Below are 15,834 nucleotides of genomic sequence, written 5' to 3' on the forward strand. Positions count from 1 at the left end.
ATCCGAGATGAATTTTAATCTTAATGATACTTAATGATGAGTGAACATCAAATTGATTTTAGTCCAGGTTCACTGGCAAGAAAATATATTCAAAACGAATTTTTAAATGAAAAATGGAACCGGTTTAAAACTTGGTTTTTTGACACTTATAGTAAAGAAGATTTAATTAATATTTCTCAAGAGTTTTATGAAACTTGTGCATTACATAATCATATTATGTTTTTTGTGCTTTAGTTTATAACCACTTATTTGCCTTTATTCATCAACGTTCTTGAACGATCTTACAAAGATGAATCGGGTAATATTATTCAATCCATTTATCCTTCTCAAGCTCCGTTTATTTTACCAAATAATACTGGTATTACTTTTACTGCTTTTCATAAATTTATTGATAATGATGTCGCCGCAGTAAGTATAAATGAAATTAATCGTCTTATTTCTCAAAATAATTATTTGGGCCTATATGTCAAAGTTATTGGTGAACATATTTGTTCTCTAGACAAAAAATTAGATAGTCTGTCTAATTTGATTGTTCAAATTGATAGCAAGCTAAAATCTGTAAAACAAGTTTCTGAACAGGCTTCTTCGTCAAAACAGCCTAATGTTCATATTCAAAGGCCTCCTGAGATTCAGGATTTTATTCTTAGACCTTTGTACGACCTTGAAAATCTTCTTGATAAAAAGTTTTCTCAATTTGGTGCAAGTGCGAAACCGATAAGTCTCGCTGAAGATTTTGCAGATAATATGGAAGCCACTTTTGATTTCAAAACTCAAATGGAAATGGAAGTTAATAAACTTCATGGGTATCCAAAGAACAATAGTGGTAATACTGCTTATGCTAGAAAACCTAGCATGCAAACATATTACTATCGCAGGCCTACTCCTCAAGATGTTTTAATAGAGGAAAGAGATTGGAATTAAACTAACACTTCTTATAGTGGAAGTGAGATTTATGAATGGAATCTCGATGGGTTAACTGATAGGCAGTTGATGATTATGGTTCATAGGATGCTTATGTATGCTACTATCTGCAAAAGTGTTAGTAACACTGACAAGACCATTTGCAAGATGATTATTGTAGGATTTACCGGTCAACTAAGAGGATGATGGGATAATTATATGCCCTCTGATGCGAGAGCAACAATTATTAATGATAAGGCAGTAAATGAAGGAGTTGATAATTTAGGCTTTGCCCTTGTTCAAAATAGAGAAGACGCGGTGTATACACTTAATTTTGACTATTCTTGAACATTTTAGTGGTAGATTTACCAATCAATATAAACCATTAGATCTCTTCTAAATGGTCTTAGATGTAGACATTTAGGTGAGTTTAGATGGTATAAAGACACTTATTTAAGTCGGGTCGTGGAACTTCCCGAAAATGATTTAGAATTCTGGAAAGCCAAATTTATTGATGGTTTACCTTCTTTATTTGCAGAAAGAGTAAAAAAGACTCTTACAAATCCTCAAGGAATTATTCCCTATAGTGATTTTACTTATGGAAAGCTTATTGGGGCTTGTACGCAAGAAGGCATAAATTTGTGCAATGAGTTAAAACTCTCTAGACAACTTAAGATGGATAAGCTTAGAGAAAAGTCTCAATTAGGAGAATTTTGTACTCAATTCGGTTTACCGGATGCTTCAAAAAGCACCAACCGAAAAACTTCTAAATCAGAATCTCATAGATCTCATCATAAGAAAAGAAGATCTAGACGAAGGACTAGAGAAGAAAGAGATGAGCGTAGGACTCATCGTAAATCTCATAGATTTACCAGGAATAGGTCAAGGCGAAATCTTGATAAGATTAAGTGTTATAAATGTGGAATATTTGGGCATATAGCTCCAAATTGTAAGCTGGAAAAGCTTAAGACTGTAGAACTTGATGATGATATTCAAGAGAAGATTTATAGTTTTCTATATACTTCTGGTTCCGAATCAGATTATGATGATTCTGAAGCAAGTTATGCAACAGAGGATGAGCAACCTGAGCCTTCTAAGGTTCATCAAGATTCGAATGATGCTTGCAAATGTCATGGTGATATTTGTCACATGATGAATTTTACAAGCTGCAATCTCAGTTTGAAGACATGAATATATTCACTATCACTGCAGACAATGTGATAGAACTTCTAAAAGAAGTTATCGATAATACTCTTCGTGAAAAGATCATTCAATTGGCTGCTAGTAAAACTAGCTCTTCAACTAGTATTCCTAGTGATAAAAAAGTTAAAGATGATTTTAATTATTCTGCTCCTTACTCCTTGTCTGAAGTTCATAATAGACTCTCTTCTAAACAAACCATGGTTATTCGTGATACCTCTTTTGATGATTTAAAAGGAGAAATTGAACATTTGAAGGAAGAAATTAAATTTCTTAAACAAAATTATATTATTTATGGTCACCGTCTTACTCAGATTGAGTCTGCTAATAGCAAAGAAAAAAATAAGGTTGATGAATCTACTGCTGAAGAAAATATTCTTGCCAACACTTTGAATATTGATTCGAAACAAAATATATTTTTAGGATTGATGCAAATTGTTACAGCTCATAAATGGTATGTTACATGTACTATATTAATTGATAATATTTTTTCTATAACTAACATTGCTATGATTGATAGTGGCGCTGATGTAAGTTTCATTTAAGAAGGTCTTGTACCTACTAAATATTTTGAAAAAATAACTCATATGGTTAAATCTGCATCTGATCATGCTTTAGATATAAAGTATAAATTATCTAATACTCGTATTTGCCAGAATAAAGTTTGTATTCCTCACTTCTTTTTCTTAGTAAAAAATCAGTTATACCCTCCTATTATTCTAGGAACTCCTTTTATAAATGCAATTTATCCTTTTACTAATATAAATGCTAAAGAATTTTCTGCTACTTATAAAAATCAAGATATTAGTTATACTTTTATCACCGAGCCTATTTCTAGAGATATTAATGCTCTAATTGAAATGAAACAAAAGCATGTTGATTATTTACAACTTGAGATAATTAGTATGAATATATTCGATACTTTAAAATCTGCTAAAGTACAGGAAAAAATTAAACTCATTTCTGAAAAAATGGCCATTGATATTTGTGCTGATCATCCTAGTGCCTTTTGGAATCGAAAAAAGCATATTGTAACTCTTCCATATGAAGATGATTTCTCTGAGGAAAATATCCCTACCAAATCACGCCCTTGTCAGATGAATACCGAATTGGTTGAATTCTGCAAAAAAGAAATTGATAATTTATTACAAAAGGGATTGATAAAGCCTTCCAAATCACCATGGTCATTTACTGCTTTTTATGTTAATAACGCAGCAGAAAAAGAATGAGGTGTTCCCAGGTTAGTTATAAATTATAAACCTTTAAATAAATTTTTAAAATGGATTAGATATCATATTCCTAATAAAAGAGATTTATTAGCCAGATTATATGATGCTAATATCTTTTCAAAATTTGATTTAAAATCAGGATATTGGCAAATCCAAATATTTAGAGACCATTCATATAGAACGGCATTTAATGTTCCGTTTGGACAGTATGAATGGAATGTAATGCCTTTTGGGTTAAAAAATGTTCCCTCAAAATTTCAAAAGATAATGAATGATATTTTCAATCCCTATTTGGATTTCATCATAGTTTATATTGATGATATTTTGGTATACTCAAAGACTCTTGAAATGCATATTAAGCATTTAGACATTTTTAAGAAAATAGTTATTCAAAATGGTTTAGTCATATCTAAACCTAAAATGAGTCTTTTTCAAACAAAAGTTAGATTTTTGGGTCATTTGATTTGTCAAGGAAAAATGACTCCTATTCAGCGATCTATTGAATTCGCATCGAAATTCCCTGATATTATTACAGATAAGATGCAATTGCAACGGTTTCTGGGAAGTTTAAACTACATTTCCCCATTCTACAAGAATTTATCTCGAGATTTAGCTCCGTTATATGACAGGCTAAAAAAAGATCATAAAAAGCCTTGGACTAATAGTCTCACAGATCTTATAAAGACTATTAAAGAAAGAGTTAAATCTTTACCTTGTTTAACCCTTGCCAATCCTGCTTGGCTAAAGATTGTAGAGACGAATGTGTCTAATATTGGGTATGGAGGTATATTAAAACAAATTAATCTGCATGATAAAAATGAATATCTTATTCGATTTCATTCAGGAAAATGGAGCGATGCTTAGAAAAAATATGTGACGGTAGCTAATGAAATGTTAACTATCGTTAAGTGTGTTTTAAAATTTCAAGATGATTTATATAATCAAAATTTTTTGATAAAAACTGATGCTCAGTCAGTTAAATATATGTTTGATAAAGATTTTAAACATGATGCGTCTAAGCTAATTTTTGCTAGGTGGCAGGCACAATTAGCCCCTTTTGATTTCGAAATTCATTATAAAAAGGGAAGTAATAATTCCCTCCCAAACTTCTTATCAAGAGAATATCTTTCTTCTGATGGATTTTCTTGACTTCTCTCCTGATAAAGATTTGGTTACGATTTTGAAGGCAGTTCCTCTTAATAGAGATTTAAAGGAACTTATATTATGAAAAATTATAGACAGAATGGTGATTGATATCGTCAATAATTACATGATTGAACAAGAGCTTTATGAAAGATTTTATTGTGATGAAGTTTATAACCTCTTGAATGATTAAAAATATAACCTCTTGAATGATTAAAACTAAATGTTATGTTTGCAGGATGGATCCTCCTTGGATAACCAAGGCTAGAGGAAAAGGCAGTTATACTCGCGGAAGGGGAAGATCATCCCCAAGTTCATCAAGATCATCATACGGATCTTCATCATCTAGTACTCCAATTATACAAAAGGGAGTAATGAGTTTATATAACTTAAACTCTAGAGCACAAGAAAAAGCTTCATCATCAATACATCTGGAAGATATTCCAGAAAGTGATCCATTATATGCTTAAATACATGAGTTTTTAACTCAAAAGCAAGGTGATTCTTTTGCCTCAATCGCCAAAGAAGTTGATGATATCAAAACATATGAAAAGGTAGAAAAAAGAGAAATGATATTTCTCTTAGAAAACGCTGACATACAGAGAAGAGAAGAACGTTGGAAGATATTCCAGAGGTATTTAGTTAATGGGCTTTATTTCCCGGGTGAGTCATACAAAACTCGAAAATATTATGAGACTCTGCTGATAAGCAAAAGTGTTGAATTTCAACATTTTTCAGGATATAATATAAGTGATAATGTTTATAACTTCTCTAAAATGATTATAAAACACGTCATTCATATTGAAGATTGGGGTATTTCCTCAATGATTGAAAGACAATTCAGTCTAAACAAAGTCATGGTAAGCTTTACCTATTGGGATTATATTCAGGCATTTAATAAAGTTCTATGTTATAACAATAAGAGGCATAAACATACTTGGTTTATAAAAGTATGTGCCAAGGTATTTGCGAATCCTATACCAATTTGGTTTTTAAACTGGTGGTCATACCACGAGCCAACAATAAAAATATTGCCCGAACCATTTCGCAAGTTATACAAAGAATGGGTCAAGGTTTCCCCAGATCTCAACAAGTTATATCATCAGGAACATATTTGTTATTTTTCAACAAATTGAACAGATATATTTTTTTATAGAATTCTCTGTTCCATGGATTCATAAATGGGTTCCGGAAGTAGATTTCACTGAGGAACAAATCTCTTGCCTATACAGAACTTATTATAATAATTTTTGGCACAAGTTGATGAAGAAAGATCCTCAAACAACGTTCATATACGGACAAGAACTGCTAGACCTAATTACGAAAATCATACACGATTATAAATCAATTCCTAATAAATGAATTATGGCTGATGACTCAACCTCCGTAAAACATATGGCTAGAAAAATTTCTAATCATGATGAAGGAGAACAAAATGAAATGATTATGAGATATCTAGAAAAAGTAAAGAAGAAGATTCTTCTAAATATAAGTCATTACGCAAAATCAGATTCATCAATGCGTAGTGAAACAAGTGAAGATATGCACGAAGCCCAACAATATGAAGAAGAAAGTCCAGTGGATGCACTGAAGAAAGCCGAAGATTTTTTGGCAAAATTAAAGGACAAAGTGTAAAGCTTATGCTCGTCGGTAGCGGGCCCGCGCTACTGTAGCAACATTGTTCACCAACAGTAAATACACTGTTACCAGGACCCATATAGGGGCCCAATATCCTGTACAAAGATGTTTTTCTTTTTCTATAAATAGGTCTGTTTTTCTTTAATTGAGAGCAGGTTTTAGAAACCCTCTCTCCTTCTTTCTACTTTCTCTCTCCCCACTTGTGAAATATTTTCAAGTATTGTAAGCTTACCGGACTTTGGCCGGAGGAATAGTAAAGTGTGCTGTTTGCTACAAGGTACTTCCTTTTATTTTCAATTTTTTTTTTGAGTTAAGCCGTGTCTATGTCTGGCTAAGAAATTATATCTATGCCGGATAACTAACTTCTCTTTTATATGGACCATGAACGGATTTAAGCTTTATTTAAATATAGAAGAATTTTAGTATGGCTTCTCGACTTGGTTCTGAGATTGAGGTACAGGCAGATCTAGTACTACTTTTATTGGCTTTGTCTTTATGACTCCGTCTGATGAGCCGTGGTTTTTAGCCCGAAATTGAGTTTGATAAGTAGGGCGCCTCATACCCGGTTAGAACTATCAGACACATGGGCTTAATAAAAGTATGTATTAGCTTCTTGACAGGCCCTTTGCTTGGGTAAAATAATTAAACCATGCAGTCTGAGAAACTATGTTAAAATTCTTGTATATTTCGATTCTTATGTAGTTGGAGTACCTCTAAGAATATTGACTTGCTTGATCTATGACGGGACCACCGCCAGGTCAGTGATCCTGTAACGTTGGTATCAGAGCCTAGGAACTTTCATGGTATATATATATTAATCTTGCTTTGCTTATCCTTTTTATTCTTTATCTTATTAAGTATGTTATTTTATAATTGTCATTGATATTCATAACATTTTCAATTTTTTAGATAGAGTACTTTTTTCAATTTTTTTGTATTAACAAAAATTGTTTTAAATATTAGTTGCATTGATAATGAATGTGAAAAAAGATATATTTAAATTTGTGTTTGAAATATAAAAAATTATAGGGTGAAATTCTTCTATTTCGAACAATTCAAGGATAAAATTGAATCTTTTTTTTATCATTTGAGTTGAGTTAATTGTTGAGGCCCGTTTAACTGTACGATATGAAATCATGAGATGAAGTTAAAGTTTTGTTTGGACATGCGGTTTGGACTTTTTATGATGTATATTTTCACATAAACATAAAAACCTCATAAGTTGTGAAATTATTAAAATTGTCTCAATTCTTTATACAATCTTACCAAATAAGTAAAAAAATAAAATAAAAATCGCATAATACACTATCACAAAACTATTCTAAAAAATACTACATTTATTGATCAAACCTTAATTCAATAAAAAAAAAATGAACATAAGTTATAGTGTTTAAGTTGTTAATAGCTAAGAAAACTATTTTTGATTAATCTTGTTCTCTCAATATAATGATTAATTTACTTTTTCATCTAACAATGATTTGAATGAAATAGTAATAAATTTGATTAAAAAATCATGAATTTGGTAAACAATGGTAAATTAAGAATAAATTTGAAGTAATTTTTTTATATTGACAAAAATAATTGTTGTAAACGGTTTAAAAGTAATTATATGAATTATAAATTTTATTTACATATTAAAAAATGGCTAGTAGATATAAATGTATTTTTTTTAACAAAATATAAACTTGTTGGTCAATTTTTATATTTGAAAAATCCTAAATCATGATATGGAATTTCCAAATCATGTCTTTGGAGAATTTGAGATTTCATTTCATGATACGAAATCATGAGATGAAATCAACGTGAAATCGCATGTTCAAACACTAATTTCATATTATGATATGATATCGTATGATCAAACGCCTACTTAGTGACAAAGATATTTTAAAATTATTTGACTAATAACAATGATTATTTTGTACCAAAATTAAAATTGATAATAAGAAGGCATTTGGCTCTGATTTTCTTTTTCACTTTATATTTAGCCATAAAATTTAGAAATTTAACCCAAAGTTGAATTATAGAATTTTCAAAAGATTTGAATAATAATAAAGAAGTATTTTCACTTAAAGTAAAAAAAACAACTTCAATAAAACATATTCACATGCCAACTAAAATTATTTTATTCTATAGTCGAATAATTAGATACTTCCAAAATAGTCAAATTTCCAAAAGAAATAAATAAACAAAAGCTGCGTAGAAGTAAAGTTTGAATAGCTATCTTTCGGAGATTTTCCGAATCACAAAAAAAAAAAAAAAAAAGCAGAGACAAATTCGGAACTGCCTTTACTTATTTCTCACCACAAAAAAAAAACAGAGAAATTGATTCCGCCATGGCTACATCTTTGAGCTCACCAAAGCTCAGCACAACTCTTTCTTCTCCAACTTTTCATACTCTTTACAGAACTAAATTCTCTAATTTCTCTCTTCTTTCTCTCTCTAACCCTATCAAGCCTCTCCGCTTCAATTTTCTCTCTCATCCCCGTACCTCATCATTATCTTATGGCCGCCGTTTCACTACCACTCGTGCTGAGTCCTCTAATGGAGCTGAAACTCCTCGACATTACGATTTCGATTTATTCACTATAGGTGCTGGTAGTGGTGGCGTTAGGGCTTCTCGGTTTGCTTCTAATTTTGGGGCTTCGGTTGCTGTTTGTGAGCTTCCTTTCTCTACTATATCTTCTGATTCAACTGGCGGCGTTGGTGGCACGTGAGTTTCTCATTATAGTGTACCTTTTTAATTTGGTAGTGAAAAAATGTCATCTTTAGTTTTTTCCTACTCCTGTTATATTGTTATTTGAGGAATTACGTGAAGGAGAATCAACAAATTGTTTGATTATAGAATAGTGTAGAAGATGGGCGATTATGAACTATTTTATTTGTCTCGAATATGTTTTAAGCTAAGTGTAATATTGTTTTATGATATTGTTGTTAAAGTTTCTGAATTGATCGAACTGGATGAGCTATGTGATTCATAGGAAACTCGGCAGCTCTACCATGGATTCCAGGATCATTTCATGAATATGGGTTCAAAGGTTCATTTCACGGAAGGTCCTGATATTGCTCTAGGGAGAGTGAGATTGTTTTTGGGAAACCAGACTATGATTGGCATTAATATAAGGAAACAATATGTACAGTAAGGTTGTAAATGCCTGTGATGTTATCATTTATTTTTACCAGCTTCTTAACATGAAGCTTGTAAAAAAATGGAATTGAATGGAACCGACTTAGGTGAAAGAATATGCATGTTGCATGTATGCTGGATGATGAGTGATGTTCATTCTATGTACAAAAGGTCCATTTTTATATCTATGGGATTAGCCTTTATGGGCGTAAACAACTTCCTATTGTACTCAAAATTGTTCTCTAAAAGCTCGGCTTGTTCCCATTAATACTGTGGTAGTTGATTGTCTCCTTTTCACATCAACTGACTGCCTTGATTCCACGTTTGCTAACCACGTTTACCTTCAAGTGAAGTTTTCTTCTGCCATTCTCTACGGAGAAGCGGTTACTTGACCAAGTCATTATATGGTATAATGACTTGGTCAGGCACAGTAATTTTTTTTTTTTTTGATTTGCACCGGGTGTCCGAGTCTCTTTGAGCCCCGACTAATCCCGGGGGTGCACAGGCCCTCGGCAAGGAGTTTCCCACAAGTGCACCACGGTTAATTCAGGTTTTACCCAGTCCGATGGCCCTCAGAAATTGTTTGCACCTAGTGGGTTTCGAACTTGAGACCTTGAAAGGGAGCAAACCCCAAGGCTCAAGTCAATTGCCAGCAGGCCAACCCCTGAGGGTTGGTCAGGCACAGTAATTATTTTATCTTATCCAATCTTTTGAGATGGATAGAAAAAATGAGTGATTTAAATCACAATTTTCTATCTTGAAATATCTAAATATCTTTTAGAAAACCGTAATCAAAGAAAGAATTGTGAGATTCCCTCAATCTCTCCATTTCATTTTATATGACCGTATTTTTCTAGGTATGTAGTATGATATATTAGACGACTTATGTATTGTACTAGTGACATTGGATAAGTATATTGTAATAATGGTTAAAAAGCTAGTTTAACGGTGAAAAGTGAAAACATCACACATCAAATTTTAAAATCATAATAGTTTAATGTGTTGAATTCTTGATAATAGTGAACGTTGTATGGAAATGGAATGCTGTCAAACATTTTGAGACATCCCAAAATGAAAAGAATGTCCTATACAATAGAACCAGGGGAGAAATAATTTCATATGAAGTGTAACATAAACAATATTGTTCTATTAAGTGTAATCATTTCTTGATTTCTCTAATAAAGGTGTGTGCTTCGTGGATGTGTACCCAAGAAATTGCTCGTGTATGCATCAAAATATTCTCATGAATTTGAGGAGAGTTGTGGTTTTGGATGGAACTATGAGGCAGAACCTAAACATGACTGGAGCACCCTCATTGCTAATAAAAATGCCGAGTTGCAGCGCCTCACGGGTATCTACAAGAATATTCTGAAGAATGCGGATGTTACTCTGATTGAAGGGCGGGGAAAGGTTGGGAAATGTTACAATTTGAATTTCATGCTTTTTAAGGCTTCAAGTTAAAGCATATTACCTTGTGTTTGACTGTACTTTCAGGTGGTGGATCCTCATACGGTGGATGTGGATGGTAAACTATACTCGGCTAAGAACATACTAATTTCAGTTGGGGGCCGCCCATTTATCCCAGACATTCCTGGAAGTGAGTATGCTATAGATTCTGATGCTGCCCTTGATTTGCCAACGAAGCCTGACAAAATTGCCATTGTTGGAGGCGGTTATATTGCACTTGAATTTGCTGGAATCTTTAATGGCTTAAAAAGTGAGGTCCATGTTTTTATACGACAAAAGAAGGTTTTGAGAGGCTTTGATGAAGAAGTGAGTCATTTTTCCCTGACATGCTGAGTAGATTTTGTTCATTATTTTCTCTCATAACCCAAAATCTGGATGATGCACTCAACTTCTTTTGTATATGCAGATTAGGGATTTTGTTGGTGAACAGATGTCATTGAGAGGAATTGAGTTCCATACCGAGGAGTCGCCTCAGGCTATTGTCAAGTCAGCAGATGGCTCACTGTCTTTAAAGACTAACAGAGGAACAGTTGAAGGTTTCTCTCATATCATGTTTGCAACAGGACGAAGTCCAAATACAAAGGTTTATTCTGCTTTCTGTTGGGTAGCTTATCTCTGATAGACCTCATAGGTTAATTCAGTTAATTGCTATGTTTGAAGCCTTATGGAGGAAGAGCATGGTGGTTTCTCCTCTATCCAATCATTCTCCCTCCCCCCAAAATTGGAAATATTAAACCCAAAACCCTGTCATGCCTGTGAAAGGCTGAAAGCTTGCTCTTATCACATTTAGTGCAGTGAAACTCCAAGGTAGAGAAGAAGATCTTTTATTGCACCTTCTTTTGGGCTCTCTCTCCCATCCCCTCTTTGGGTGGTGTGAGATTGCCAAGGCTAGTCAGTTTTTTTTTTTTTTGTGGGGGTGGGGGGTGGTGGGTGGCGTTAAATTATTTGGTTGGACTGGTGATCCTGTAAAGGTGATTATTTTGCTTCTATTTTCATCATCAACTCCTTCGTTAGTTGTTCTTTGATATTGTTCATATTATCTGGAAAGATGTTGTCTTCTCTTATTACTGCTTTCATCTTTTTTTTGCAAACACATGCTCTCTTTGATTGGATATTCAAGTTGTAGCCATCAGTTACTTAATTTTCTTTTTGTTTAAACACATTGCAGAATTTAGGATTAGATACAGTGGGAGTGAAAATGACAAAGAATGGAGCCGTAGAGGTGACTGCCTTCCTCTCCTTTTTTTTCTAATCTGCTTTAACTATTTAGTGCATGTGTTCTTGAATGAGAGTTAATTTGCAAATTGTTTTTATAGGTTGACGAGTATTCTCGTACATCTGTGCCATCAATTTGGGCAGTTGGAGATGCTACTGATAGAATTAATCTAACTCCAGTTGCTTTGATGGAGGGAGGAGCATTGGCAAAAACTATTTTTGCTGGTGAACCCACAAAACCCGATTATAGGTACCTCTTCTTTCTTCTGAGAATTCATCTGATGACTTAAAAAGTTTGATAAGGACAGCCAAAGATGCACATTTCTCCAATTATTTTCGACTACAAATTGGTACAATGTGCTTTAAGATCTGTGGTACTACCATGTTAAATGCATAAGCTCTCACAGCTGAATTTTAATTTGTTTAAAAAGAAACATCTATAACTGCTCCCTGATCTGAGTGTTCTGTTCTCCCAAATAGGAATGTACCATGTGCAGTATTTTCCCAGCCACCTATTGGACTAGTTGGCCTGACAGAAGAAGAGGTATAATAGCGAGAGCTTGTGAATTGATAATTAATTACTATGATTAATGATTTGAATTTTTTTTACAGGCCATCAAAGAATATGGTGATGTTGATGTTTATACAGCAAATTTTAGGCCATTAAAGGCTACTCTTTCTGGTCTGCCAGATCGGGCTTTCATGAAACTAATAGTATGTTCAAAGACGAGCAAAGTTCTGGGCTTGCACATGTGTGGAGAAGATGCACCAGAAATTGTACAGGTTAGAGTTACCGTTAATTCTTTGGTGGATATTTCAGATTGATTATTATAAAATATGCGTGTAATATTTTTTGTCATAATGAAACTTCCAGGGATTTGCAGTTGCAGTCAAAGCAGGGTTGACCAAGTCGGACTTTGATGCCACTGTGGGTATTCACCCTACAGCAGCAGAGGAGTTTGTCACCATGCGAACCCCTACAAGGAAGGTTCGAAGCAGTCCATCTGAGGTTTGTCTTTTACCTGTGATTGTCGTGCTTTCCTCCTGGTAATTCTTTTGTTGTAGTATTTGTGAAGAAACGACTTTCACTTCAACGTCTCTCTCACAGTCGCACTCTCAGTGAAACTGAAGTCTGAAACCAGACAATTTTATCAACCAGTATACTTGTAATTAGGACCCTACCTCAATTGAACTGAATATCTGCCTTTAGTGAAGCAAATGATCAACCTTTCATCTTTCCTTCCTCTTCTTCTTTTTCTTATAAATAAGATCAGTCTTTTAAAAATTACTTCACACTCTGTGGAAACTTCAATAGACTTTTGATGTCTTAATTGTGTCATGTTTTTTTCTGCTACTGAATAGGCTGTGCATTTTTTCATTTCCAGGGTAAGGCAGAGCACGACACTAAAGCTATAGCAGGAGTTTGATGTGCGGAAATAAAAGCTCAATTTGTTAAACGACACAGACTACATGTGGTAAGAAAGGGTTCCTTCTGTAACGCGCAAAAAGGAGACTGTTCATAATTTTACCTATGCCTTGTGTCTCATATCCTGTCGTCTTCTTAGCGATTCTTATTTATGCCACTTAGATTATCACCGTTAGCCACAATCCTCTTGTTGCCATGCATCATGTAATTAAGGTTGAGTGCAATGACAACTACCTCTGTCTCTCACGTTAAGGAGGAACATGGAGACCACTACGTGATGCCGGTAGTTTGTATTTATCTTGCCGCTAACATTCTTAGCTATATTCAATTGGAATGAATCAGTAGCCTTAAGGGCCACTTTTCCTAATTAAAATGCACAAAGGGCCACTTCTTTTTTCATTTAACCAAAACGGACAAGTCGCTTGGCTGAGCGATTTGTCCATAATTTTAACTGATGGCCAAACAGCCGTTGATCCAATTAATTTTTTTTACTAAGTCGCTCAATCCTCAGCTATTTTCTTTAAAAAAATACTGTTTTTGCAATAGATCTCTGAAAGTTGAGCGTTTTGCTGCAAAGAATTGACTGAATAAAGCAATTTAAGTTTAGCCCACAAAAAGGAGAACTGCAATAAGTATTTAAAAAGGGTGAAAATGAAGTTCCTTATACCTGTTGGCAAGCTTACACCCTTGAGTCTTTAAAGACAGAATCGCTTTATCAACTTCGATTTGTTTACAAATATATTCCCATCTCCCAAATTCAAACACCCCCCACACAAAAAAAAAAAAGAAATTGAAAAACACCAACACAAAAATAAGGTAATTAGAACAAGAATGAGGTCTCTTGCATCTCTCTATGCATAGACCCTTTAGATATTCGTAATTGACCTCTCTGTAAGCTGAAAAAATGATATGAAAATATGAAATCAATTGATCGGAGAGTCCTCGGCGATGATCCAGAGGACAATGGGGAAAATTATACAAGCGGAGGAATACAAAAAATCTATATGAAAAGAAGAAGAAAAATGATTGTGTACAAATCATTGTAACTGTTCATGAGTTCTAACTTCTTCTTTTCAATCTTTTTGGGGGCGTGAAGGTAGAAGAGGAAAGGGTTCTTGTTAGGATTATGTTTCTCTTACAACTGAAGTGATTACTACTCCTTCGCTCAAGTTTATGTGACATTGTTTCCTTATAAGTTTGTTTAAAAAAGAGCGACACATTTCTATAGTTGGAAACAAAGTAACTTTAACTTACTTTTTTGCCCTTGATGTGAAGCTTTTATAGCCATACAAATGTTATAGCCATGTTTTAGATCACAAGTTTCAAAGTCTTGTAGCCACACAAAATTTATGGCATGTTTAAGACCACAAGTTTCAAAAGTTTTTTTTAAAACTCCATGCCGAGTCAAACTATGTCACATAAATTGGAATGAAGGGAGTACATCGTTCCAATTTTCTACAACCGTAGGAATTAGACTTGCAACTTGATTGCACTCATTCTCGTTTAACTGTAGCAAGAGTTCTCTTTTATGATTTCCTTATCTATTCAACTGGCTTTGCACCATATATGAGATGGATTACATGGTGTCTTAAAGTTTGAAATGCTTAACATATTGGCGGTTGATATCACTATGACGAAAAAAATGGTACCTTTATACCCTGTATGTGAAGATTGTATATTCCACCCTTCCTCAACCAATTCAGCATGTAGTATCTTTTCCTTAACCAGTATATATGTTGTCCATTTATCAAGTCCACAACTGTTTGTTTATATTGTGCTGATATATTTGCAGGTACAATCTGAAAGAGGTTTTAGACTGATGGGGAGCTTATGGAACATCAGTTATGGACTCACAACAAGCGAAAAAATTTATAAGACACCGAGTCGCTAATACTTTTCGGAACAAATGCTAACTTCACTACTTGAAAAGGACCCACAAGGTGGTTGTGATGATGGTATATGCATAAATCCATTAGCTTGCATCTTGTCAACAGTACTTCCTTTGATCAAAGTAATAGAGGTTAAACATTTTCTGTCCAAATTTTTCTTAGGGAAGTCCAGAGGGATTGCTTACTAATACCTTGATAATGTTTTTCTCCATTATTGTACTTTTCTGCTGGGGTTTGAAGGCACATTTGGGTGGTGTAATTATAGCATTGCTTATTAGATATTGGTTTTGTAACTATAAAATTAGATGATATTCTGCAATAATAGCAGTTAAGCGGATTGCTTAATGGCTTTTATATATTGGAAATGTTCCTTTTTTGTAAAAACAACTACTGTCAGTTTACACATCTTTCATTACTTGTTAGGTGTTTGATATTGTAATAATTTAACCTATATGTGCTAGTCAGTGTTAATAATTTGTAGAGAGAATGAGCTAAAGTGACAAGCTGAGTATTGTAACTGTGAGATGGCTTTGATAGATAGTAAATGACAAGGCTGTAACTTTTGATCTAATTAAGATGAAGTTAGACAATCAGTTAGACTGT

The 15,834-nt window shown here is 33.6% G+C and overlaps 1 protein-coding gene across 1 annotated transcript; it reads left to right on the plus strand.

The window, feature by feature from the left end:
* The first annotated feature begins 8,326 nt into the window (after positions 1–8,326).
* On the plus strand, positions 8,327–15,608 carry LOC125870780 (glutathione reductase, chloroplastic). Its single transcript, XM_049551293.1, has 11 exons — positions 8,327–8,820; positions 10,419–10,644; positions 10,729–11,007; positions 11,108–11,284; positions 11,870–11,923; positions 12,018–12,166; positions 12,397–12,460; positions 12,529–12,699; positions 12,791–12,925; positions 13,302–13,391; positions 15,135–15,608. The coding sequence occupies exons 1-10, from the start codon at positions 8,444–8,446 to the stop codon at positions 13,341–13,343; spliced, it is 1,674 nt and encodes a 557-aa protein (XP_049407250.1). The 5' UTR covers positions 8,327–8,443; the 3' UTR covers positions 13,344–13,391; positions 15,135–15,608.
* The last annotated feature ends 226 nt before the right edge of the window (positions 15,609–15,834 follow it).

Source organism: Solanum stenotomum, chromosome 7 (genome assembly GCF_019186545.1).
Source record: "Solanum stenotomum isolate F172 chromosome 7, ASM1918654v1, whole genome shotgun sequence".
Classification (NCBI taxonomy): Eukaryota; Viridiplantae; Streptophyta; class Magnoliopsida; order Solanales; family Solanaceae; genus Solanum; species Solanum stenotomum.